The following is a 25,406-nucleotide window of genomic DNA, read 5'->3' as shown; positions in this document are numbered from 1 at the left end:
CCTTTCCGGGCTGTATACCTTCCCTTTCCACATCCTTCCCCATCCCCCATCTTCACCCCTCCTCCCCTCACCCCTGGCTCTTTCCTTCACTTTCTCCCCATCTGGGAGTATGGTTAGTGCCTACGTCCGGAGACGGACGCTCGTAAATGTAACGCATTCTTGGCCTTCTTTGCTTGTATGTCTTCTTCCTTCCTTTGTCCTTCTCTTTTCCTTACCTGCGGCGTTTGAGACCTCTTCTTTCCTTTCCCTTTCTCTTTCTCCCTCCCTGTGCGTGTCTGAAGGCCGACCCATGCATTTTTGTGCGTAGCCGGTGACGGGGTAACGCGTAATTCCCCGCCCCGGGTAGACAGGTAGGACACGTACGTACCCCCTGGTAACGGCCAGGCCCAGGGAGGGGTGATTACCCGAGCTGATACCTTCCGAAAGTGCCGATTGGTCCCTCCGTCTGTTTGTCGGGAGGTGTGACCTGAGGTGTGAACAATCACCTAAGGCGGGAGTGCCCTCAGAGAGGGCCCCCACAAGGAAGGAGTGCGCCATCAGAGACGCTGGTAATCATGGGGGATTCTTCCGCAATGGTTTCCTCACCTTCCACTATGTCTGCTCACAAGCATAAGTTCACTGAGTCTCAGCCACAGACAGTTCTTCCATCGTTGCCACAGTTCCTTGTTGTTTCTCGGTCTGACGAAGGTCACGACTTCTCCACGGTCAACCCTTTCATTATTCAGAAAGGTGTCGATGCAATTGCAGGTCCTGTAAAGTCTTGTTCCAGATTACGGAATGGCACCTTGTTGTTAGAAACAGTCAGTGCCCTCCAGGCACAAAAATTGCTTCGTACTTCACTGCTCCACACCTTCCCTGTCCGGGTTGAAGCGCACTGCACTTTAAATTTCTCGCGTGGAGTCGTATATACACGCTCCCTCGATGGATTGTCTGATGAAGAAATTCAGCACTACCTGTCTGACCAGGACGTAACGGCTGTTCATAGAGTTATGAAAAGGGTTGACACGAACATCATTCCAACCCGCACTGTCTTCTTGACATTTGACAAAGTTCAACTCCCATCGAAAATGAAAGCAGGCTATGAGATAATTTCCGTTCGCCCTTACGTCCCAAACCCTACACGTTGCTATCGGTGTCAGCGGTTCAATCACACCAGCCAGTCCTGTTCCAATCCGGCCAAATGTGTTACGTGTGGCAAGGTTGCCCATGAGGGTGCTTGTCCACCTCCATCCCCTCGCTGCATCAACTGTATGGGTGACCACGCTGCTTCCTCTCGAGATTGCCCCGTTTTTAAGGACGAAAAGCTCATCCAGGAAATCAGAGTGAAGGAAAAGGTGTCGACCTTTGCTGCTCGCAAATTATTCGCCAGTCGACAACCCACCGTGCCTCAGACAGGAAAATACAGCACTGTCCTTGCTTCTCCTCGGCCAACAAAGGAGGCGGCCACACAGACTTGCGACCTCACCTTTAGTGCCACGATCGTCAGATCGGCCAGCGCAAAGATCGCCCGTTCAACCTCACCACTTTCGCCTGCCCACTCTATGGCTCACCCTTCATCGGGTTCTGCTAAATCTTGAGCCCAAAAGTCAGACACCAAGACTTTCGAAAAAAGAGCATACTCGTGAAGATTTTTTACATACCCCAACTTCACAACCATCTCCTTCTCCGCCAAGGCGTGTCCCATCTACAGCACCACCTGGCGGTAATCGCCCTCGGCCGTCTTCGGTGTCGCCGAGGCGCAATGCTGGCGGCCGATCAACCGGGCGATCGTTGGTGGCAGGAGCTGCTCCTGAACAACCTATGGATCAGGATCTTCTGCCTTCGGCTGAATGCCATTCCATGCTGTCGGTCGCAAGCTCTGAGCAGTCATTGAGTTGATGGCACCCTTGGTCACATTCCTCCATTTTCTGTTCACCCTATGTCTATTGTCCACTGGAATATCCGCGGCATTCGAGCCAATCGTGATGAATTGTTGATCCTCTTACGATCCTACTCGCCGGTCATCTTCTGTCTTCAGGAAACAAAGCTGCGTCCCCATGACCGCTTTGTTCTCCCTCATTTTCAATCCGTCCGATATGATCTCCCCTCTGTTGAAGGCACTCCAGCCCATGGAGGACTCATGATTCTTCTCCATGATACTCTCCATTATCACCCAATTCACTTAAACACTTCCTTCCAAGTTGTCGCCGTCCATCTTTCCCTTTCTGGATACACGTTCTCTCTTTGTACTGTATACATTCCATCGTCCACACCAATGGCACGAGCTGATCTTCGTCTTCTTGGTCAGCTTCCACCCCCCTATTTGCTGGTTGGGGACTTCAATGCCCACCTGCCCACCACCCGCTTTGGGGATCTCCACATCCTTGTCCACGTGGCTCACTATTGCTAGACGTCTTCCACCAAGCGGATCTAGTTTGCCTCAACACTGGGGTCCCTACATTTTTGTCTGCCTCCACAACAAATTTATCTCATTTGGACCTTGCAGTCGGTACTGTTCCGCTAGCTCGGCGCTTCGAATGGTTCGTCCTTGATGATACACACTCGAGTGACCACTTTCCATGTGTCCTTAGACTGCAGCCTCAACTGCCATATATGCGCCCGCTGCGCTGGAAGTTTGCCCAAGCCGATTGGACACTTTTTTCGTCTCTAGCGACATTCAATGACCGTCACTTTCCTAGCGTCGACGATGAGGTCACTCATATTACAGACGTTATTCTTACAGCTGCGGAAAGTTCAATACCATGCACCTCCGAATTGCCCCGGGCCCCCCCTGTTCCTTGGTGGAACGAGGCATGCCGTGATGCAATACGTGAGCAGCGACGTGCTCTTCGCGTTTTCCGCCACCATCCTACTTTGGCCAACTGTATCCGCTATAAGCAGTTCTGTGCGCGATGCCGTCGTGTCATCCGTGATAGCAAGAAGGCAAGCTGGAAATTCTTTATTAGCTCATTTAACACCTTCACTCCCTCCTCGGAAGTTTGGAGTCGGCTTCGATGGTTCTCAGGCGCGCCTAGTTTCTCCCCGGTCTCTGGGCTCACTGTCGCGCATGATACATTAGTGGACCCCGTCGCAATTTCTAACTCATTGGGTCAGCACTTTGCTGAGATTTCGAGCTCTTCAAATTACCCGCCAGCATTTCTCCCGAAGAAACTTGCAGCGGAAGTACATCATCTTGCTTTCTCCTCTCAAAATCGCGAAAACTACAATACTGTTTTCTGCATGCGGGAACTCCAACATGCACTCTCTTCTTCTAGCTCCTCCTCCCCAGAACCGGATGGTATCCACATCCAAATGTTGCTGCATTTATCAACACATAGTCTGCATTACCTCCTTCGCCTTTATAATCGAATTTGGACCGACAGTGCTTTTCCCAGACGATGACGGGAAGCTATCGTCGTTCCTGTTCCGAAACCTGGAAAGGACAAACATCTCCCCTCTAGCTATCGCCCCATTTCTCTCACGAGTAGTGTATGTAAGGTTTTGAAGCGTATGGTGAATTACCGTTTAGCTTGGTGGCTGAAATCCCGCAGTCTTTTAACACCTGCCCAATGCGGATTCCGAAAGCATCGTTCTGCAGTTGACCATCTTGTTGCTCTCTCCACTTACATCATGAACAGTTTTCTCCGGAAATGCCAAACAGTAGCAATATTTTTTGATCTCGAGAGAGCATACGATACCTGTTGGAGGACAGGCATCCTCCGCACACTATTCTCTTGGGGCTTTCGAGGTCGGCTGCCCCTTTTTCTTCGCAAATTTATGGCAGAGCGCATATTTAGGGTGCGGGTGAACACTACTCTCTCCCGTACTTTCTCCCAAGAAAACGGGGTACCCCAGGGCTCCGTGCTGAGTGTTGTACTGTTTGCCATTGCCATAAATCCAATTATGGATTGTCTCCTTCCTGATGTCTCGGGCTCCCTCTTTGTGGACGATTTTGCGATCTACTACAGCTCTCAATGGACCAGCCTTCTTGAGCGACGTTTACAAGGATGTCTCGATCGCCTCCACTCTTGGAGCGTCGAAACCGGCTTCTGTTTTTCTCCCAGTAAGACCGTTTGTGTTAATTTTTGGCGCTGTAAGGAGTTTCTTCCACCCTCCTTACATCTAGGACCTGTCAACCTTCCGTTTTCGGACGTCGCTAAATTCTTGGGTCTTATGTTTGACAGGAAACTGTGCTGGTCCTCCCATGTTTCCTATCTTTTGGCTCGCTGTCTGCAATCCCTCAACACCCTCCGTGTCCTGAATGGTACCTTCTGGGGAGCAGACCGAGTGGTCCTTCTCCGCCTCTATCGCACCTTAGTGCGCTCGAAATTGGACTATGGAAGCATAGTCTACTCCTCTGCTCGGCCGTCTATTCTTCGGCGTCTCAACTCTGTCCACCACCGTGGATTACGTTTAGTGTCTGGAGCTTTTTACACCAGCCCTGTTGGAAAGCCTTTATGCTGAGACTGCTGAACCTCCGCTGTCCAATCGGCGAGCAGTCCTTCTGAGTCGTTATGCTAGCCATCTGTCTTCCATGCCTGCTAATCCAGCCCATGACATTTTTTTTTGACGCCTCCTTTGATGTAGGGTACGCAGGCCGCCCCTCCTCCCTACTACCACCGGGAGTCCGCTTCCGTCAACTGCTCCGTTCTCTTTCCTTCCGCTTTCCTAAAACCTTCTTGACAACTTGGGGTACAGCACCGCCTTGGCTCCGTCCTCGGATCTGCCTGCTCCGTGACCTTTGTCGATTTCCCAAGGATGGTACCCCTTCACTTGTTTATCGTCGGGCATTTGCTGCTCTATGTGCACAAATGAAGGAAGCCACATTTATTTACACCGATGGCTCGAAAACATCGTTAGGTGTAGGGAGTGCCTATATTGTTGGCGACACCCCAAATCACTTTCGGCTTCCCGACCAGTGTTCGGTTTATACTGCGGAGCTTTACGCTGTTCTCCAGGCTGTCCACTACATCCGCCGCCATCAGCGGATACAGTACGTTATCTGCTCAGATTCTCTCAGCTCTCTCCTCAGTCTCCAAGCTCTTTACCCTGTGCACCCTCTAGTCCACCGGATTCAGGACTGTCTGCGCTTGCTCCACCTGGGGGCGTCTCGGTGGCGTTCCTCTGGCTCCCGGGACACGTTGGTATCTGTGGAAATGAGACGGCCGATATAGCAGCCAAGGCTGCAGTCTCTCTTCTTCGGCCAGCTATTCAATCGATTCCCTTCGCCAATCTACGGAGCGTTTTATGTCGTCGTGTTGTTCTTTTATGACACGCACATTGGTCGACACTTCCCCGTAATAAATTGCGGGACGTGAAAGCTCTTCTTTGTGCTTGGACCTCTTCCTCCCGAACGCGTCGTCGGGAGGAGGTAATTTTACCTAGACTCTGGATAGGGCATTGTCTTTTTAGCCATCGACATCTTTTAAACGGCGATCCTCACCCACTCTGTCCCCACTGCTCTCAGCTGTGGACGCTAATACACCTTTTAATTGAGTGCCCCTATTTTAATCCGTTACGCTCCCGTCTACAGCTGTCGCCTGATATATTGTAGATTTTAGCAGATGACACGTGCTCAGCCGATCACGTTCTCAAGTTTATTAGTGCCAGTGAACTGACGTCAGTCATTTGAAGCTTTTTTTGGGGACAACCAACCCCTTCTGTAGAGGATTTTTAAGCCTTCCTTCTGTCTTTAGTTTCTCCAATTTTATGACTTTGGTTCCCATTGCTGCTGGTTTCCATTTTCGGTTTTTTACTGTTTCTTAAGTCCCGGACCAGGCGCTAATGACCATAGCAGTTTTGCGCCCCCCCCCCCCCCCCCCCCCAAAAAAAAAAAAAAAAAAAAAATACTACTCCTATAGTTTGTTTCCCACATAGTTTGTGTTCTAAAATTACACAATAAGGTCTTTCATGGCATTTTGGGATCATCATCATTTTAGTATCTCTGTATTCCATAATTTGTCTGATTTTTCAAAATCCTCCGGATTTCTATCATTTGTTGCAGTATGGACATTAATAAAAGTGTGTTGTGGTTGCACAGTATTTTGTTAGTACATAGATATTTGAAAGGTAGAGACAGACCTAAAGGTTTTGCTATTTACAGTAAATGATGTGTTGAGAAGTAGTGTTCATCACTCTCTTTTGGACTTTGATAGCAAAGAAACAGTATCCATCCAATCAAACATTTCTTCATGTGTAAAAAAAAATTTTGAAATGATAGTGCTAAAATTTTATTTTAGTAGAGAGCTTTAGTTAGTTATTTCTTCTCGCTGATATATTAATGATTTTATATTCAGAGTTGCCAAGAAAAGTCATAATGTCGGCTTTAAGTTTGAGAGACTCTTCTTGATTTCCAGAGAACTTTGACTTGCCTTTAGCATGATGTTGCATTTTCCCAATAATCAAAGTGGGATGCTTGCATCGCATTTGAGCAATGAGGGAGTCCTCTGATAAGCTACCATCAGAGGTACTTGCGTGGGGAGGGTCCCTGGTCAGAGTGGGTGGCATCAGGACGGATGACGTGCGATGAAGCGCACCACATCATCATTTGCTAGTGATCAAACACGAGCTGTCTCTAAGCATCTCCCATGCCTTATCTTTCCAGCCTCCCACCACCTCCCAAAGTCCCACAGTGTAGCCACAGAGGAGCATTCCGCTTGTAACTCAGTACCATCCGGGACTGGAGGAACTGAATTATATTCTCCGCCAGGGTTTCGATTACCTCTCATCATGCCCTGAAATGAGAAATGTCCTGCCCACTATCCTTCCCACCCCTCTTACAGTGGTATTCTGCCACCCACCAAACCTACACAATATACCCGTCCATCCTTACACAACCTCTCCCAATCCCTTACCTCATGGCTCATACCCCTGCAATAGGCCTAGATGCAAGACTTGTCCCATACGTCCTCCTACCACCACCTACTCCAGTCCGGTCACTAACATCACCTATCCCATCAAAGGCAGGGCTACCTGTGAAACCAGTCATGTGATTTACAAGCTAAGCTGCAACCACTGTGCTGCATTTTATGTAAGCACGACAACTAACAAGCTCTCTGTCCACATGAATGGCCACCAACAAACTGTGGCCAAGAAACAAGTGGACCACTCTGTTGCTGAACACACTGCCAAACATGATATCCCTCATCTCAATGACTGCTTCACAACCTGTGCCATATGGATCCTTCCCACCAACACCAGTTTTTCTGAATTGTGCAGGTCGGAACTTTCCCTGCAATACATCCTACGTTCCTGTAACCCTCCTGGCCTCAACCTTCGTTGGTCACTGTCCTCACCGATACAGCCCCCTCCCTGTTCCCATTCCAGCACTACTCAGCCATCATTTCACCACCACAGCCACTCTTTTAATTTCTCTCCTTTCCGCTACTTACCCCACACCTCCCCCCTCCCCACCTTCTCTCCTGCCCTCTGGCTAAACTGCAGCACTTCACCATCCACCACCCCCACCATAATATCCCTTCCTCTTCCCGCCCCAGCCTCCTCCTAACCCCCACCCATTCGCCACTCCCACCATGCACTGGTGCTGCTGCTTGCAGTGTAGTTTCGGTTGTCTGAGACTGCAGATGTGTGTGCAAGTTACGTTTGCATGTGTGCGTGCGTGTGTGCTTGCATATGTGCATGTGTGTCTATTGCTGACAAAGGCCTTAATGGCCAAAAGCTATAATTGTGTGAATCTTTTTGTTGTGCCTATCGCGACTCGGCATCTCCGCTATATGGTGAGTAGCAAATTTCCTTCTCTAAGATTGTTATATCCTCACCACAATTATTTCTCCTTTGAAGGCACTACCTCCAAAAAAATCCAAGGTACAGCTAAGGGTACCCACATGGCCCCATCTTATGCCAACCTATTCATGGGCCGTCTAGAGGAATCCTTCTTAAACACTCAGAATCCTAAACACCTCACCTGATTCAGGTTCACTGATGACATCTTTGTGATCTGGATTGAGGGTGAGAACACACTATCTGTATTCCTCAAGAACCTCAACACCTTCTCCTCCATTTTGTCGTGGTTCCACCTGCTTTATATTTCTTTATAGATCGTTTGTTGCCCTCGGTGTCGTCATACTGCATTGCTACACTGGCTGAAAGAATGGGTTGTGGATTCCGACACTGACTACTGCAAATTTTGTAGCCGACAGGTGCACAATTGTGTTTCATAGTACTTTAATTTCACTGTTCACAATCCCCCCAATAATACACAGTTATATGGCCAGTGCACTGTTGTTTAACTTGCGATAAGCCTCATTAATAGTTTTCAGGCGAAACTCCACATACTGCTACAATAGTTAACTGTTGAACATCTACAAGCAGTAAAAACATAACCACAAAGTCCACAGTTTTTGAAGACTAATCAAGTACATATGGAGCAATCACTGTCATTGGTTTTTACACACGGCCTAATTGTTTAATACTTATTTCACATTTAAATTGAAGCATTGTTGTTGTAATAACCAGCAGAGGTTTCTCGTCTGAAACTCGGCCGTGGACTGACTGTCTTGTGACCTAAAATTGGCCCCTTATATATCATCACAATAATTGGTACTGAAGCTACACATTGTTTGAAGGTAAATTTACAGAAATTACAATTAAAACTTAACTCATTAAATTAAATGAATACATCAAAAAATTGGTTCTTTTTAACAGTTTCTTCTACTGCAAGAGTTAGGCTGAATTATTTGTTTAAATCATGAAATTAACATATATAGTTACGGAAACAATACTTTTGATAAAACTGTTAATTACCTTGAAATTTCAGAGCTGGTTTTGCTAACATATTTTCGAATAGAGCCAAATAGATACTTTAAGATTACTAGTATTTTGTCTTCCGAATGTTTATAATTAGTAAAGAATTTATATCTGTTTGTACGTCAACAATAGGATTAAAGTTACGAAACAATTACTGATTTCACCCTATAACAAAATATACTAACTAAGAATAGTCAAAATAAATTGGAAAATCAATTACATACATAAAACTAAGCATAAAATTAGATCTGGTGTTATATTCTTTAAAACTGGAGCCACTCTTTCTTTTTTATGAAAATGCAGATTATATTTACGTATGCTAATGGTAAATAGTTAAAAGTAACAAAGTGTATTTAAGGAGGCAGATGGCAAAACAAGAGGGGAATTAAAAATATCCCAGCTTGCTTCGTCACAATTTGCTTCACATGGTCCTATCAACCAAACAACCCACCTTCCTCATTGTTGACCACCACGTCAAAGATCGCTACATCAGTACCTCTGTACATATCAAACCTAACAGCCATTTGCAATATCTCCAATTAAACAGCTGCCACCCATTCCGTACCAAGAAGTCCCTTCCATACAGCCTAGCTATCCATGGCCATCGCATCTGTAGTGACGAGCGGCCCCTCTTGAAATAGACCAGAGGTCTCACTGAGGCCTTGACACACTGTAATTACCCTCCCAACTTCGTACAAAAACAGATCTCCTGTGCCTTCCTATACCACCCCTGACTTGAGAACTGAATCACATTCTCTGCCAGGCTTTTGACTACCTCTCATCATGCTCTGGAATGAGGAATGTCCCATGCACTATCCTTCCCACCACTTCAACAATGGTATTGTGCTGCCTGCTGAACCTACACAGTATTCTTGCCCATCACTAAACAACTCCTGCTCCCAACCCATTGCCTCATATTTCTGTAGTAGATCCAAGATGCAAGACCTGTCCCATACACCCTTCCACCACCACCACCACCACCACCACCACCACCACCACCTTCTCCAGTCCAGTCACAAGCATCACCTATAAGCAGGGCTGCCTGTGAAACCAGTCATGTGATCTATAAGCCAAGCTCTAACCACTGTACTTTGTTTTACATGGGCATGAAAACTAATTAGCTGTCTGTCCACATGAATGGCCACTGACGGACTGTGGCCAAGAAACAGCTGGACCACATGCTAAGCATGCCGCCCAACATGACATTCTTCATTTCAGTAATTGCTTCAAGACTTGTGCCATCTGGATCCTTCCTACAAACACCAACTTTTCTGAGATGTGCAGGTGGGAACTCTCCCTGCAATAAATCCTACATTCCCTTAACCCTCCTGGCCTCAACCTTCGTTAGTTACTGTCCTACACACGTAGCCCCTTGCCTGTTCTCATTCCAGCACTACACAGACCTCTATTCTGCCAATGCACCCACAGTCTATTTACTTCTCTCCTTCTGCTGCCCCTCACCAACTGCACCTAGCTGTCCTACCCTCTCTCCACCTTGTCTCTGTATTCTCCACAAGCAGCACTTTTCCGTCCACCACACCTACCCTGTGCTATCCCTACTCCTCCCCATCCAAGCCTACTACTTACCCCCCACCACCCAGTTGCTTCTTCCATCGTCCACTGCTGCTTTACAATCTGGTCTCAGCAGCTAGAGACTGTGGTTGTGTGTGTGCGTGTGTTTTGTCTATTTTCGATGAAGACCTTGTTGGCTGAAAGCTCACTTTCTGACAGTCTTTTTGTTGTGCTTGTCTGCAACTCAGCATCTCCGCTGTATGGTGAGTAGTAACTATCCTTTCCATAATACTGTTAGTCCATCCTGAATTTTCTATTGTTTGATTCTGCTTCTGGTAAGGTATTCTTATAATTACAGAGGGGTTCTTACTTGAAGGTAGATATTTTTAGCCACTTTCTCACTTTATACTTAATTTATGGCTCCTTAGAAGTACCAAATTTGTCTCCTTGTATTCTAAAGGTTTTCCCATCGTTAAAAGTTGCTCATAGGGTTTCCCTCTCGGTTTCAAAAATTGTGTTGGTGTTTGGGCATCGAAAACTGGTCTGATCAAACTATCTAATTTTGCTACCACTAACAAAGCAGTAAGGTATTCAAACTCTCTCTGACACACCCATTCACCATCCATTCAATTTCCTTTCTTACACTCTTACACTGTCTTTAAGTGCCACTGGTAAGGAATAATCTTGCAAAAAAAAAAAAAAAAAAAAAAAAAAAAAAAAGAAAAGAAAAAACAGGGTGGGGGTGGGGGATTTGTCAAGTTTTATCTTTAACTTTCACAAAAAATCTGTCACCACTCCGGTATTCGAAGAAAACACTTGCTCATACTTTAAAATTGGGACCAGTTGTTTCAGCTGTCTTTTACTTGAGATCGACACAACTTTGATAAGTTGTAAAAAAGAAGCTGGTAACCACTGAAAGGTAGCTACATTTGTTACTGTTCGCATATGCAGTCAGAGCATCTACATAAATTTGAGCTTTGTACTAAAATAGCCTTTTGTCTTCTACTGCTTGATAGTGCCACAGGTTACCCAAGTATTGCCCATACGCCACACTTCCACCTCGTGATAGAGGCATAATCCTCCAAAATACATAGTGAAATGAATAATAAGTTTGATGGTTACAGTAAATTGTATTTTCAGTTCAAAAATAGTACTCCCTAAATTGTTAAGCCATATATCTAAATGTGCACCAGAGTGGCTGGCTCTTAGGTTAGGCTCAATAACTGAAAAGTAATTTTGTGTGGACAGTAATCATCTCAGTGTTGAGAAATCTAGACTCAAGGATCAAGAGAGGATTGGGAAACTATCATCTTATATCTCTTCTTCCAGTACAGTCAAAAGTATCTGAAAAAGCTGCTGCCACACAGATTCAAAATGTTATTAAAAATATGAGATTATTTTGAAAAATCAATTTGGCTTCCAGCATGGGAAAAGCACTATTGATGCAGTTAACGAGTTTGCTGACAAGATTAGCACATCATTAGACGATAAAAATAAAGTTGCAGGGATTTTTTGTGACCTCACAAAAGCGTTTGACTTAGTAAATTGTGCACTTCTTATCCATGAGCTTGACAGGTGTGAAGTTATGGATAGTGTTCTTCATTGGCTAACTTATACTTGTGCAATAGGAAACAAAAAGAGGTTGTCTCTATAAACACAGCAAATTATTCCTCCAAATGGAAGACAGTAACGCAAAGTGTCCCACAAGGTTCTATCCTAGGACATGTATTGTTTCTATTCTACATTAATGACCTACCAATCAATACAAATGCCCCATCATTATTTAAAAATCTGAAATAATTAGCTGTACATTCCGTATATATATCTATGATATTATCACTTTTTTTGCACAATTTAGAATTATGCAAGGAGAACTGCTTTGATCACACTTATAATAAAAGAAATGAAAATTCTATGCTCTCTGCTAATTGTTTACAGACACCCCAGTATATACCATGTGTATTGATATGAAATAAGTGTTTTTTTTTGTTTTTTTTTTTTTTTGTTTTGTGAAAATGAAACACTAATTTTGAATTGGAAAAGTAAAAACATTTTATTCAGAGTACTGACCATTGCTTTCTATACATTTTGACCACCTTTCTGGCAATTTGTGGACACCACGCCAATAGAAATGTTCGTCTTTTGAAGCAAACCAATCAGACATGCAATTTTCGACTTCTTCGTAGGATTATATTGTAACAAATAAGCCCTCGGTCAGAATATTAAGTCAAAATTGACCTGGTTTCGACGCTACTATGAGCGTCGTCTTCAGAATTAGACTAACTGTACTAAAACATTAGGTGTATATAGTACATTAATAAAATTAAAGTTTGTACTGACTCGAAAAGATGCAGTACTTACAAGTCACATATTAAAAAAGATCTCTGCCGGAAAGGCGACGTCATGAACACTTGTCAGATGGCGAGCTGCTAAGGGCTGCTCGTACTGTGGATAGGGACTTATTTGTTACAATATAATTCTGACACGGTCACTGAACCTTAGCAGCTATGTTCAAAGTTTCAAAGTTTTTCTTCGTAAGAATCGAATTGTTCCTCAGCCAATGCGTGTCTCATTGATGGAAACAAGTGGTAGTCGGAAGGGGCCAAGTCTGGTGAATATGGCAGGTGGGGTAGCAGCTCCCAGCCAAGTGTTTTGATTGTATCCTGAACCAGTTTTGCTTTGTGTGCAGGTGCATTGTCGAGTAAAAAAAATCACTTTGCCAAGCCTTCTGGCCCATTCTGGTCTTCTTTCGATCAATGCATAGTTCAAATTGATCATTTGTTGCCTGTAGCGATTAGTATTCACAGTTTCACCAGGTTTTAAAAGCTCATGATACAGCACACCTTTCTGATCCTGCCAAACACAGAGCATTGTCTTCTTGCTGAATCGATCTGGTTTTGCAGTCAATGTTGATGGGTGTCCCAGATTAACCCATGATTTTTCCTGTTTAGGATTCATAAAACCAATCCATTTTTCATTGCCAGTAACAGTTCAATGCAAAATTGATTTTCTTTCATGTCTTTGATGCAAAATTTGACAAATGGTTTTTCAGTTTTCCATCTGTCTTTCATTCAATTCATGTGGCACCCTTTTTCCACATTTTTGGATCTTTCCCATAGCTTTCAAACGGTCAGAAATTGCTTATTGTGCAACATTTAGCATTGCTGCCATTTGCTTCTGACTCAAAGTATCATCTTCATCCAATATTGCTTGCAATTTGGCATCTTCGAACTTTTTTAGTGGTCTTCCACGTTCTTCATTTCTTACATTAAAATCATTATTTCTGAACCGTTGAAACCATCTTTTGCATGTTGCTTCTGATAGAGCATGATCACCATATGCCTCAACAATCATTCGATGCGACTCTGCTGCACTTCCCCCCTGCGGGTCCGGGGATTAGAATAGGCCCGAGGTATTCCTGCCTGTCGTAAGAGGCGACTAAAAGGAGTCCATCCCCCTTACGGGGGTAGTTAGCGCCTGCGTCCGGAGACGGACGGTTTCACGACCTATAATCGTGGTCTTTTTGGTTTTAAACTTCTCGTTTCTTCCTTCCTTTTGTTGGTCCCTTTCTTTGCTCTTCTCCACCTCACTGTCTTCCTTACTCTTTCCCTTGACTTCTCCTTGCCTTCTCATTGCCTTTTTCTCCTTGCCTTCTCATTGCCTTTTCCTCCTTGCCTTCTCATTGCCTTTTTCTCCTTGCCTTCTCATTGCCTTTTTCTCCTTGCCTTCTCATTGCCTTTTTCTCCTTGCCTTCTCATTGCCTTTTTCTCCTTGCCTTCTCATTGCCTTTTTCTCCTTGCCTTCTCATTGCCTTTTTCTCCTTGCCTTCTCATTGCCTTTTTCTCCTTGCCTTCTCATTGCCTTCTTCTCATTGCCTTCTTCTCCTTGCCTTCTCTGGTCTCCGCCTCGGCGTTTGAGACAGTCTGTCCTCTTTCTCCCTCTCTTCTTTTTCCTCTTCTTTTTCCTCTTCTTCCTTCCTCCCTGTGCGTGTCTGAAGGCCGACCCACGCTTTCGCACGCGTAGCCGGTGACGGGGTAACGCGTAAGTCCCCGCCCTGGGTAGACATGTAAGGCACGCGCGTACCCCCTGGTAAAGGCCAGGCCCGGGGAGGGGTGATTGCCTGAGCTGATACCTTCTGACCATGCCGATTGGTCCCTCCGTCTGTTTCTCGGGAGGTGTGACCTGAGGTGTAAACATTCACCTAAGGCGGGAGTGCCCTCTGAGAGGGTCCCCACAAGGAAGGAGCGCGCCATCGGAGACGCTGGCAATCATGGGGGATTCCTCCGCAATGGATTCTACTCCATCGCTTTCGACTTCGACCCAAAAACGGAAACGTGACCAGCCAACAGTGACAAAAGTACTACCGCCTGCCCCACAGTTCCTCGTAGTTTCTCGCACTGAGGACGGAAAGGATTTTTCCTCTGTCAACCCTTTTGTTATTCAGAAGGGCGTTGATGCCATAGCCGGATCTGTCAAATCTTGTACCAGGTTGCGTAACGGCACCTTATTACTAGAAACTGAGAGTGCCTTTCAGGCACAAAAACTGCTTCGGGCCACCCTCCTGTACACGTTCCCTGTCCGGGTGGAGGCCCACCGTACTTTGAATTCGTCTCGTGGTGTAGTGTATACTAGCTCCCTCGACGGATTGACTGACGAGGAGCTTCAATCTTTCCTCGCTGAGCAGGGCGTGACGGCTGTCCATCGGGTCATGAAAAAGGTCAACAACGACCTTGTACCGACCCGGACACTCTTCTTGACCTTCGATAGTGTTAAGCTGCCATCGCGCATCAAGGCGGGCTACGAGGTTATTTCTGTTCGCCCCTATGTCCCGACACCTACGCGCTGCTACCAGTGTCAGCGTTTCAATCACACTCGACAGTCTTGTTCCAATGCGGCTAAATGTGTCACTTGTGGCAGGGATGCCCATGAGGGTGACTGTCCACCTCCGTCTCCTCATTGTGTGAACTGTCAGGGTGACCATGCCGCATCCTCCCGCGACTGTCCTGTCTATAAGGACGAACGTTGCATCCAAGAAATTCGTGTCAAAGAGAAAGTGTCCACCTCGGCTGCTCGCAAGCTATTGGCTAGTAGGAAGCCCACGCTGCTCCCAGCGGGGAAATATAGTACTGTCCTCGCCTCTCCTCGGACTACCCGGGAGGTCGCAACCCAGACATGCGATCTGACCTTCAGCACCACGGTCGTCCGTTCGGCCAGTGCTAAGATCGCGCGGTCGACGTCTCCTCTTCCTCCCATCACACCACAGACACCAGCCACTTCCTCAGCTTCTGCTAAGTCGAAGACCCCGAAGTCCGATGCATGGTCCTTCAAGAAGGAACCATCCCGTGCAGACTTCCTCCGTCCCTCGACCTCCCAGCCTTCGACCGGTACTTCCACCAAACGTCCTTCCAAAAAGGCGCATAGGAAGCACAGTTCTCCTTCTCCGCCACGGCACATCTCTTCTCCTGCGCCACCCAGCGGTTGCCGCCCCAGGCCGTCATCCGTTTCGCCTGGCCGCACCGCCGGTAGCCGTACATCTGGCCGTTCACCGGCGGAGGAAGCTCCCCCTCCCGGCCATCCTCCCGAGATGGCCGATGACCCTATAGACCCCATGGACGATGACTGTCCGCCTACTGATAGCGGCGGCAGTGCTCGCTCGAAGCCAGGCCCTCAGCGGCCTTCGAGGTGACCCCTTCTTTCATCTTCCTTTTCTTACGATGGCACTTATTCACTGGAATATTCGCAGCATTCGCTCCAACCGAGAGGACTTGAAGTTGCTGCTCCGCTTGCATCGTCCGCTCGTCGTAGCCCTCCAGGAAACGAAGCTACGCCCATGCGATCACATTGCCTTGGCACACTACACCCAGCTCATGGAGGGGTTATGTTGCTGGTCCGGGATGATATTTACTACGATCCCATCACATTGCACACCGGCCTGCAGGCAGTCGCCATCCGCATTACTCTCCCCACTTTTACGTTTTCCTTTTGTACCGTTTACACTCCCTCGTCATCTGCCGTTACCAGGGCAGACATGATGCAACTTATTGCTCAGCTACCTGCACCGTTTTTGTTAACTGGAGACTTCAATGCCCACCATCCCCTTTGGGGTTCTCCAGCCTCCTGCCTGAGGGGCTCCTTGTTAGCAGACCTTTTCAACCAGCTCAATCTTGTCTGCCTTAATACTGGCGCCCCTACTTTTCTTTCGGACACATCTCATACCTATTCCCATTTAGACCTCTCTATATGTACTCCCCAACTTGCACGCCGGTTTGAGTGGTATGCACTTGCTGATACATATTCGAGCGACCACTTCCCGTGTGTTATCCATCTCCTGCAGCATACTCCCTCTCCGTGCTCCTCTAGTTGGACCATCTCCAAGGCAGACTGGGGGCTCTTTTCTTCCAGGGCGACCTTTCAGGATCAAACCTTCACAAGCTGCGATCGTCAGGTCGCACACCTCACGGAAGTCATTCTCGCTGCTGCTGAATATTCCATCCCTCACCCTACTTCTTCTCCACGTCGCGTACCGGTCCCCTGGTGGACCGCAGCATGTAGAGACGCTTTACGTGCTCGTCGACGTGCTTTACGCACCTTTAAACGCCACCCTACAGTGGCAAATTGTATTAATTATAAACGATTACGTGCTCAGTGTCGTCGTATTATTAACGAAAGCAAGAAAGCCAGCTGGGCTGCTTTCACAAGCACCTTCAACAGTTTTACCCCTTCTTCTGTTGTCTGGGGTAGCCTGCGCCGGCTATCAGGCACTAAGGTCCACTCCCCAGTTTCTGGCTTGAAGGTCGCGAATGAAGTCCTTGTGGCCCCTGAGGCTGTCTCCAATGCCTTCGGCCGCTTTTTCGCCGAGGTTTCGAGCTCCGCTCATTACCACCCTGCCTTCCTCCCCCGCAAACAGGCAGAGGAGGCTAGGCCACCTGACTTTTGCTCCTCGAATTGTGAAAGTTATAATGCCCCATTCACCATGCGGGAACTCGAAACCGCACTTGGCCGATCACGGTCCTCCGCTCCAGGGCCTGATTCTATTCATGTTCAGATGCTGAAGAACCTTTCTCCTGCGGGTAAAGGTTTTCTTCTTCTTACATACAATCGCATCTGGATTGAGGGACATGTTCCCGCATGCTGGCGCGAGTCTATTGTTGTCCCGATTCCTAAGCCGGGGAAGGACAAGCACTTGCCTTCCAGTTATCGACCTATCTCACTTACCAGCTGTGTCTGTAAAGTGATGGAGCGAATGGTTAACTCTCGATTGGTTTGGCTGCTCGAGTCTCGACGCCTACTTACCAATGTCCAATGTGGATTTCGTAGGCGCCGCTCTGCTGTTGACCATCTGGTTACCTTGTCGACCTTCATTATGAATAACTTCTTGCGGAAGCGCCCGACCGCGGCTGTGTTCTTTGATTTGGAGAAGGCTTACGACACCTGTTGGAGGGCAGGCATTCTCCGCACCATGCATACATGGGGCCTTCGCGGTCGCCTCCCTCTTTTTATTCGTTCCTTTTTAATGGATCGACAGTTCAGGGTACGTGTGGGTTCTGTCCTGTCCGACACCTTTCGCCAGGAGAATGGGGTGCCACAGGGCTCAGTTTTGAGCGTCGCTCTGTTCGCCATCGCGATCAATCCAATAATGGATTGCCTCCCAGCTGATGTATCAGGCTCCCTTTTTGTGGACGATTTTACCATCTATTGCAGCGCGCAGCGTACACGTGTCCTGGAGCGCTGTCTTCAGCGTTCTCTTGACCGTCTTTACTCCTGGAGTGTCGCCCATGGCTTCCGTTTTTCTGCCGAGAAGACGGTCTGTCTTAACTTCTGGCGCTACAAAAAGTTTCTCCCACCGTCCTTACGACTTGGTCCCGTTGCTCTCCCACTCGTGGAGACAACCAGATTTTTAGGTCTTACCTTTGACAGGAAACTTAGCTGGTCTCCACATGTGTCATATTTGGCCGCCCGTTGTACCCGTTTTTTAAATGTCCTCCGTGTTCTCAGTGGTATGTCGTGGGGTGCGGATCGAACCGTCCTACTTCGTCTATATCGGTCGATCGTCCGCTCCAAGCTGGATTATGGGAGCTTCGTATACTCCTCTGCACGGCCATCCATCTTACGCCGCCTCAACTCCATACAACATCGGGGTTTACGACTTGCGATCGGAGCATTTTATACCAGTCCCGTAGAGAGTCTTAATGCTGACGCTGGCGAATTGCCACTCACTTACCGGCGCGATATACTGCTTTGTCGGTATGCCTGTCGGCTACTGTCAATGCCCGACCATCCGTCTTATCGTTCCTTTTTTGACGACTCTCTTGACCGTCAATATAGGTTGTATGTCTCAGCCCTGCTACCCCCTGGAGTTCGCTTTCGTCGCCTCCTTCAACACCTTAATTTTTTCACTCCCTGCAACCTTTCGAGTGGGCGAGAGCCACACGCCACCTTGGCTCCAGGCTCAGGTCCGCGTTCACCTTGACCTCAGCTCGCTCCCAAAAGAGGTCACCCCCAGTTCGGTCTACCACTCCCGTTTTTTGGAACTTCGTTCGAAGTTCATCAACATGACTTTCATTTATACAGATGGCTCTAAGACCAATGACGGGGTCGGGTGCTCCTTTATAGTCGGGGCACAAAGTTTCCAATACCGGCTCCATGATCATTGTTCGGTCTTCACAGCTGAGCTCTTTGCCCTCTACCAGGCTGTTCTTTACATCTGCCGCCACCGACATTCTGCTTATGTCATCTGCTCAGATTCCCTGAGCGCCATCCAGAGCCTCAGTGATCCGTACCCGGTTCACCCTTTCGTACACCGGATCCAACGCTCTCTTCAGCGGCTGGTGGACGTCGGTCCGCCGGTTAGCTTTATGTGGGTTCCTGGCCATGTCGGTATCCCTGGGAACGAAGCTGCAGATGCCGCGGCCAAGGCTGCGGTCCTCCAGCCTCGGACAGCTTCTTGTTGTGTCCCTTCGTCCGATTTTAGCAGGGTCATTTGTCGGCGCTTGTGTCGCTGTGGCATGCCGATTGGGCTGCACTTACCGACAACAAGCTTCGGGCCTTAAAACCTCTTCCCGTGGCTTGGACATCCTCCTCACGCCCTTCTCGGCGGGAGGAGGTCGTTTTAGCAAGGTTAAGGATTGGACACTGCCGGTTCAGCCATCGCCATCTGCTGACGGCTGCGCCGGCGCCGTTCTGCCCATGTGGGCACTTGCTGACAGTTAGACACATTTTAATGTCCTGTCCCGATCTTAACCAACTGCGCCTCGATCTTAACCTGCCTAATACTTTCGATGCCGTTTTAGCGGATGACCCACGAGCAGCTGCTCGTGTTCTTTGTTTTATCAATTTGACACACCTCGCTAAGGACATTTGATGTTGTTTTTTAATCCTATGCCTGTCAGTCTCTTTTAGCGTGTTTTCCCTTTTAGTTGTTGTCCACTTGTGCCTCGCGGTGCATTTTTAGAGTAGTCAGGGCGCTAATGACCATTGAAGTTGTGCGCCCTAAAACCACAAAAAAAAAAAAATCTGCTGCACTTTTTTCAAATGAAAACAAAAAATTAATGCTTTCCGCAAATCATCACTTTCTGGTACAAAATTCGATGAAAACATATGATGTTGTTTGTTCCATGAATTGATGTATACTAAATATCTTTGATAGATGTCATACCAACCAAACAAAACAAAACAAAAAATAAAATAAAATTAAGGCTTGTTCGCAACAAATGTTCCCTATCGACACATTTGTATCTTAACGCTCATTTCATACTGGTACACCTGGTAGAAATGAGAATCACAACGAACTATAAGCTAAGAACAATCTGAGCATGAATGCGGATTCACTGAAGAGAAAGCTACATGATACTCTGTTTCAGTGATGTTACTACTCAGTTGAAGATTTCATGAATGAAGAGCTGAATATTTGAGCAGGATGTACTTTATTAGTTGCCTTGTTATGTGAATATGTAAAGGTATCTTTTCACAAAAAAGTTACATTAATGTTTAAACACAACTCCATCTTATTAACTATAATTTCATATTAGTGAAATTGTATAACCATTTTAACTTGTTCCCTGTACTCTAATCAAATAATTAACATGTGTATGTTATCAGACAAATAAATCACAATGGACTCTGATGAGTAACCGGACAACAAATATACTACTAATATACCTGCCATACCTGCACTTTGTGGGCCACACTATGCTGATGACAAATGTAGACATCAGTTACAGTACAGTGATATGGTTTTACTGTGTTAAATCTTCATATGGAACTTTGAATATTATCCTGCTATCAAACTTATCTGTGTGTTTCAGATCTGTGTGTTTGTGGTATGCTCCCTGACAGTGTCAGTGGTCGTGATTGCCTATTGTTTGGGGATACCTCATTGGTGGGAGAGAAGCCCAGCAGTCACTGCGATGCTTTTGATCACTGGCCACTGGCTTTTGGGTAACATTTGTTTCCACTATTATATGGCAGCTGTTGTTTCACCTGGGTTTCCTCCAGAGGTGAGTGCAGTAAGAGGGCAACTTTGGTTGTTACTTGAGTGTTTGATGACAGACTGAAAAACTTGATTCTTAAGTTGAACTTTATTAGTAGCTAAACTTTTTATCACTGCTAGGAAGTTATTAGAAATGTCTGTTTCTGAATAACTGATGCCTTTATGGACAAAAAGGTTTCAAATCTTTATTTACGATATTCTGATTTCTAGTGTTGAGTCCATGCATTGAATTGCTACTTTCAGAAAGAAATATGTATGATAAATGTCCTTATAAAATTAATATATTGGGACACAGTATTTAGTATGCTCTGTTTGTTGATCAGGTCTCTGTAGGGTGTTCTTGAGCTCACTCTACAAATAATTCATATCACAGTTTTGGACTCTCAGAACTTTAGTTTGGTTTGATGAGTTAACAAAAAGAAAAAAAATCCCATATGACATTTTGGAATGAAAATACAAGCTACCTTTTTTATTTTTGTATCACCAATGCTTGACAACATCCACACTGCAGATAAAGATTTATTTACGCACCTCAACAATTTTGCATTATGCTCCTCCCAATTGAATCAAGTGGTAATCCCAAGAATGTTACACTATCAGCTTCTTATATCTGCTTGTCATATTTTAGGTATATACTGTTAAAGAATTTTAACTCCTTATTTTGTTATCTGTTCAAAGTTTAATTACAAAGAATTAGCTAGTGGCCATTTATCAATGTCCATGAAAATTTGATTAACAGTTCTTCTTTAAGAACTACAGTTGTTTTTCTAGTCATTTAAAGGTTTGTATCACTTGCAAACAGAACAAACTTGGCATCTGGTAAAGTTACTTATGATAGCTCAAGAATGTACACAAAAATTAAGGGCTTAAGATGAAGCTTTGTGGGACACCACATGTAACAATTTCCCAGTTGTGTAATGATTGGTATCATAGTACAGGACTCTTGGAATCTTTTATTTTCTGTAAGAGAGAGAAGACTTGGACCATTTTGCGGCATTTCCTGTTACACTATAATAATCTAATTTACTTAAAAGGATATTGTGATTTACACAGTCAAATGCCATTGACAAATTATGGAATGTACCAGTAGCCGGTAATTTATCGTTTAATTAAGTACACTTTTGCTGCATTTGTAAATAGCCTTCTCAAAATTGGAACCATTTGGAAATCCAAACTATTACTTTGACTAGACATTATTTGTAGGCAGAAGATTGAGAAGGTACGTGTACATAATCTTTTTCTTAAATTTGTGAGCATGCTGACTAAAATTAAATTTATGGAAATTTCATGGTATTTCTTTATATTCTTTCTTATACAGAGGCTTAAATTCAGCATATTTCAACTATTTGGGAATTAATGCAGTAGTAATTTGTTGGTTATACAACTAACTTAATACGTTACGAGACTCAGAACAACACTGTTTAATTAACCTTAGTGATCTGTTGTCGCAGCCACTATATTTCTTTTATGTGGAAGATTTTAAGGTGATCATTAAATCTTCTGCTGTAGTGAGTCATATTTATATTAAATTTATTTGTAGTGGTTGATCTGAAATATTCTGTGGCTTTATCTGTTACATCTGACACCACTGTCTTTTCAACAACAATTAAGATGTGCTTATTAAAAAGTTCTGCATTGATGCAAATATACATTGCAAATGTATCATGTACTCTTACTGCAATGTGCTCATCATCATCTCTGGTTCACCATCCTGCTCATTCCTATATTCCATATGACTTTATTGCTACTGGAAGATGTTGTGACAAAGTAGGAATGCCCTCTAATATTAATCTTACTAGAAATGACTGCACTTGTTTAACAAAAGTGGAGGAACTTCATGAAACATGCCCAAGATATCATACTCGTAAATTCTGAAATAGGTAAAGCCAAGAAATTTTTAACTTATTCCAGGACTGATTTAGTATAATGCTCACATGAAACTGATTACAGTGGAATCTCACGTGATGAGCAACTACCATAATGCGCAATTCACATAATGCGCAATTCACATAATGCGCAATTCACATAATGTGCAAAACAAATTGTAAAAAATGACTTGTTTAATAAGCAATGTATTGCATAATGAGTGACAACAATTTAATGTGACGTCACCAGTCACTCGCCTGCATCAGTAGAAACGATGAACAATAAGCACACCTTTATTGTCAGCAGCAGCATATGAACAATGTCTTGAGTACATACTGCAGTCTGGGTTTAGTGCTCTTACTGCTACCATCTTAGTGCAGCTTGTGATCATGCATTTTTCTAAACTTGTGTTCACATGTGTTTTTTTTTGTGTGCAAATTTGAATAACATTTGTAGAAATGTCCACAAAGATAAATCCACAAGAAGATGGCCACAAGAGAAAGGAAATGACCTTAAAAATGAAAAGTAAAATCATTGCGGAACACAGATGTGGTGTGTGTTTTGCTTATTTAGCAGACACACATGATTGGTCTGCATCAACTATTTGCACTATCCTCAAGAACAAGATTAAGGAGATAGATGCTTCAAGGGAGGGACAAGAGTATCTAAACAACGGTTTTGTATTCTGGACAATGTCGAAAGGGTGTGTCTCTTATGAGTAAATGAAAAGCAATTGCAGGGCAACACAATTAACCAGAAAATTAACTGTGGGAATATGAGAATGATTTTCGCCGACCTCATTAAGAAGATGCCAGGATCATCAGCAGCCGAAGAAGTGTTTAGGGGAAGCCATGGGTGGTTTGAGAAGTTCAGGAGAAGAACCGGCATCCACAGTGTTGTGAGGCATGGCAGCGCAGCCAGCTCTGACACAAAGGCAGCAGAGAACTTCATCAGGAACTTAAAGATGCTTGTAGATTCTGAGAGCTGTCTGCTGCAACAGGTATTTAATTGTGGTGAGATGGATCTATTCTGGAAAAAGATGCCAAAGCATACCTTTATAACAGCAGAGGAGAATGCATTGCTTGGTTACAAGCCAATGAAAGACTGTCTCACTGCTATTTGTGCTAATGCAAGCGGCAGTTTGAAAATTAAACTGCTGCTTGGTTACCATTCAGAAACTCCATGAGCCTTTGAGAAGTGTAAAGACCAGAAGATCAAGTTAAATGTGATGAGGAGATCCAACAACAAGGCTTGAGTAACACATGATTTTGTTTTTGTGATTGGATCAATGAAGTGAAGTGTATGGTCCTTCGGTGAAAAAATATGTGCGTAAGATGAATCTGCCACTCCATGTCTTGCTTGTTATGGACAATGCTACTGCCCATTCTCCAGGCCTACCAGACCACCACCTTGAAGAATTTAAATTAATCAAGATCCAATTTCTGCCTCCCAACAACATTCTGTTACTCCAGCCTATGGACTAGCAGACTTTTTCCTAACTTCAAGAAGCTCTACACTAAAGCACTCTTCAAGGATTGGTTTGAGTTGACTGAAGCTACCAATCTCACTCTCAGAGAGATTTGGAGACATCACTCCAACATCATTGTCTGCATCAAGATGATCAAAAAAGCATGTGAAGGGGTTACCAAGAGAACTTTCACTTCTGCTTGGAAGAAGCTTTGGCTGGAGGGCATTGTTGAGTGTGACTCTGAATCATTGAGTCAGTACCTGTGGAGCCCATAGTCAGCGAGATAAGAAACTGAATCACAGACTTTGAGTTTGCAGTTTAGCACTTACCCATTGACTGTTATCACTTAATAGTAACCAAACCATATTAATTTTTAATTACAAATACAGTAGTGTTCTCATTGTTGCATATAAGGCATACCACAACACACAGTGTACGTCTAGTGACTCATGTTTGTCAGATGAGCACCTTCTCTACTTCCTCATAGTCTTCTATAACAGAACCAAAATTTATCATTTAGAGCAAACGAATTGGTAGTTCCGCATCTGCTGGCTGGCTGTGCTTTGGTCAAATAACTATTTTCTCCATTTCCTCCTGTTGGCCTCCAACTTTCCCACACCTCCTACAATATAATTAGAGGGAAGCTCTTACTTACTCATCAGTTAACTAAATTCACCGACCAGCGTCTCTCAACACATTTACTTAAGACACGACTATCGACTTTTGCAAGGGAAAGGTGCTATTTTGTGCAACGGAACAAAACCTTTCCAGTTAGGTGGGTGAATCTAACCTCAGGGTCAACTGTCCATATGTTTTCTTCTTCTATTAGTCACTAGCCTTTTCTGTGTGGCATCGCCTGTGTATACGTTTGACACAATATTGACCACACCTGCTCCTCTCTCACTGTTTCCATCTCTTTCTCTTCCTACAGCCCTCTGCCTACCTCATCCACTTACCTCCTGCTCCAATCTGCTCTTCTCCACCCCATCCCTGTCTCGGTCCATTCTCTCTGTTCATCCCGTCTTGTCTGTCTCCCTCCCTGTCCATCCCTCCATCCAGGCTGATACTACTCTGACAACACACCTGTCATATGGGGCAGGCTACACACCATGAGCTTGAATATAATTTTTTTGCTCCTGAAGGAAAATTGTTGTCCCCACAGTAGTAGCAAATATTTCGAAGATCTTCAAGTGCTCTTCATTGATTTTAAGAAAGTGTATGACTTCATTCACTGAGAGAGCCTGCAGCTTGGATCGTTGCTTGGATTTTTTTGCTTCACACGGTGTGTCCTCTGTAAAGATTACCCCTGAGATATTTAAAATTCTG

At 45.1% G+C, this 25,406-nt stretch overlaps 1 protein-coding gene across 3 annotated transcripts in view; it reads left to right on the top strand.

Annotated features, from left to right (window-relative positions):
- Nucleotides 1-25,406, top strand: part of LOC126187354 (palmitoyltransferase ZDHHC16) — a 104,129-nt gene that overhangs the window by 19,467 nt on the left and 59,256 nt on the right. For all 3 annotated transcript variants that reach the window (XM_049928381.1, XM_049928382.1, XM_049928383.1), the window contains exon 4: nt 20,562-20,753. In XM_049928381.1, the coding sequence (XP_049784338.1) occupies nt 20,562-20,753 (192 nt within the window). The remainder of the gene's footprint in view (nt 1-20,561; nt 20,754-25,406) is intronic.

This window comes from Schistocerca cancellata, chromosome 5 (genome assembly GCF_023864275.1).
Source record: "Schistocerca cancellata isolate TAMUIC-IGC-003103 chromosome 5, iqSchCanc2.1, whole genome shotgun sequence".
In the NCBI taxonomy this organism is placed as follows: domain Eukaryota; kingdom Metazoa; phylum Arthropoda; class Insecta; order Orthoptera; family Acrididae; genus Schistocerca; species Schistocerca cancellata.
The sequence above is the reverse complement of the archived record's forward strand: the minus strand, read 5'-3'. Positions and strand labels throughout refer to the sequence as shown.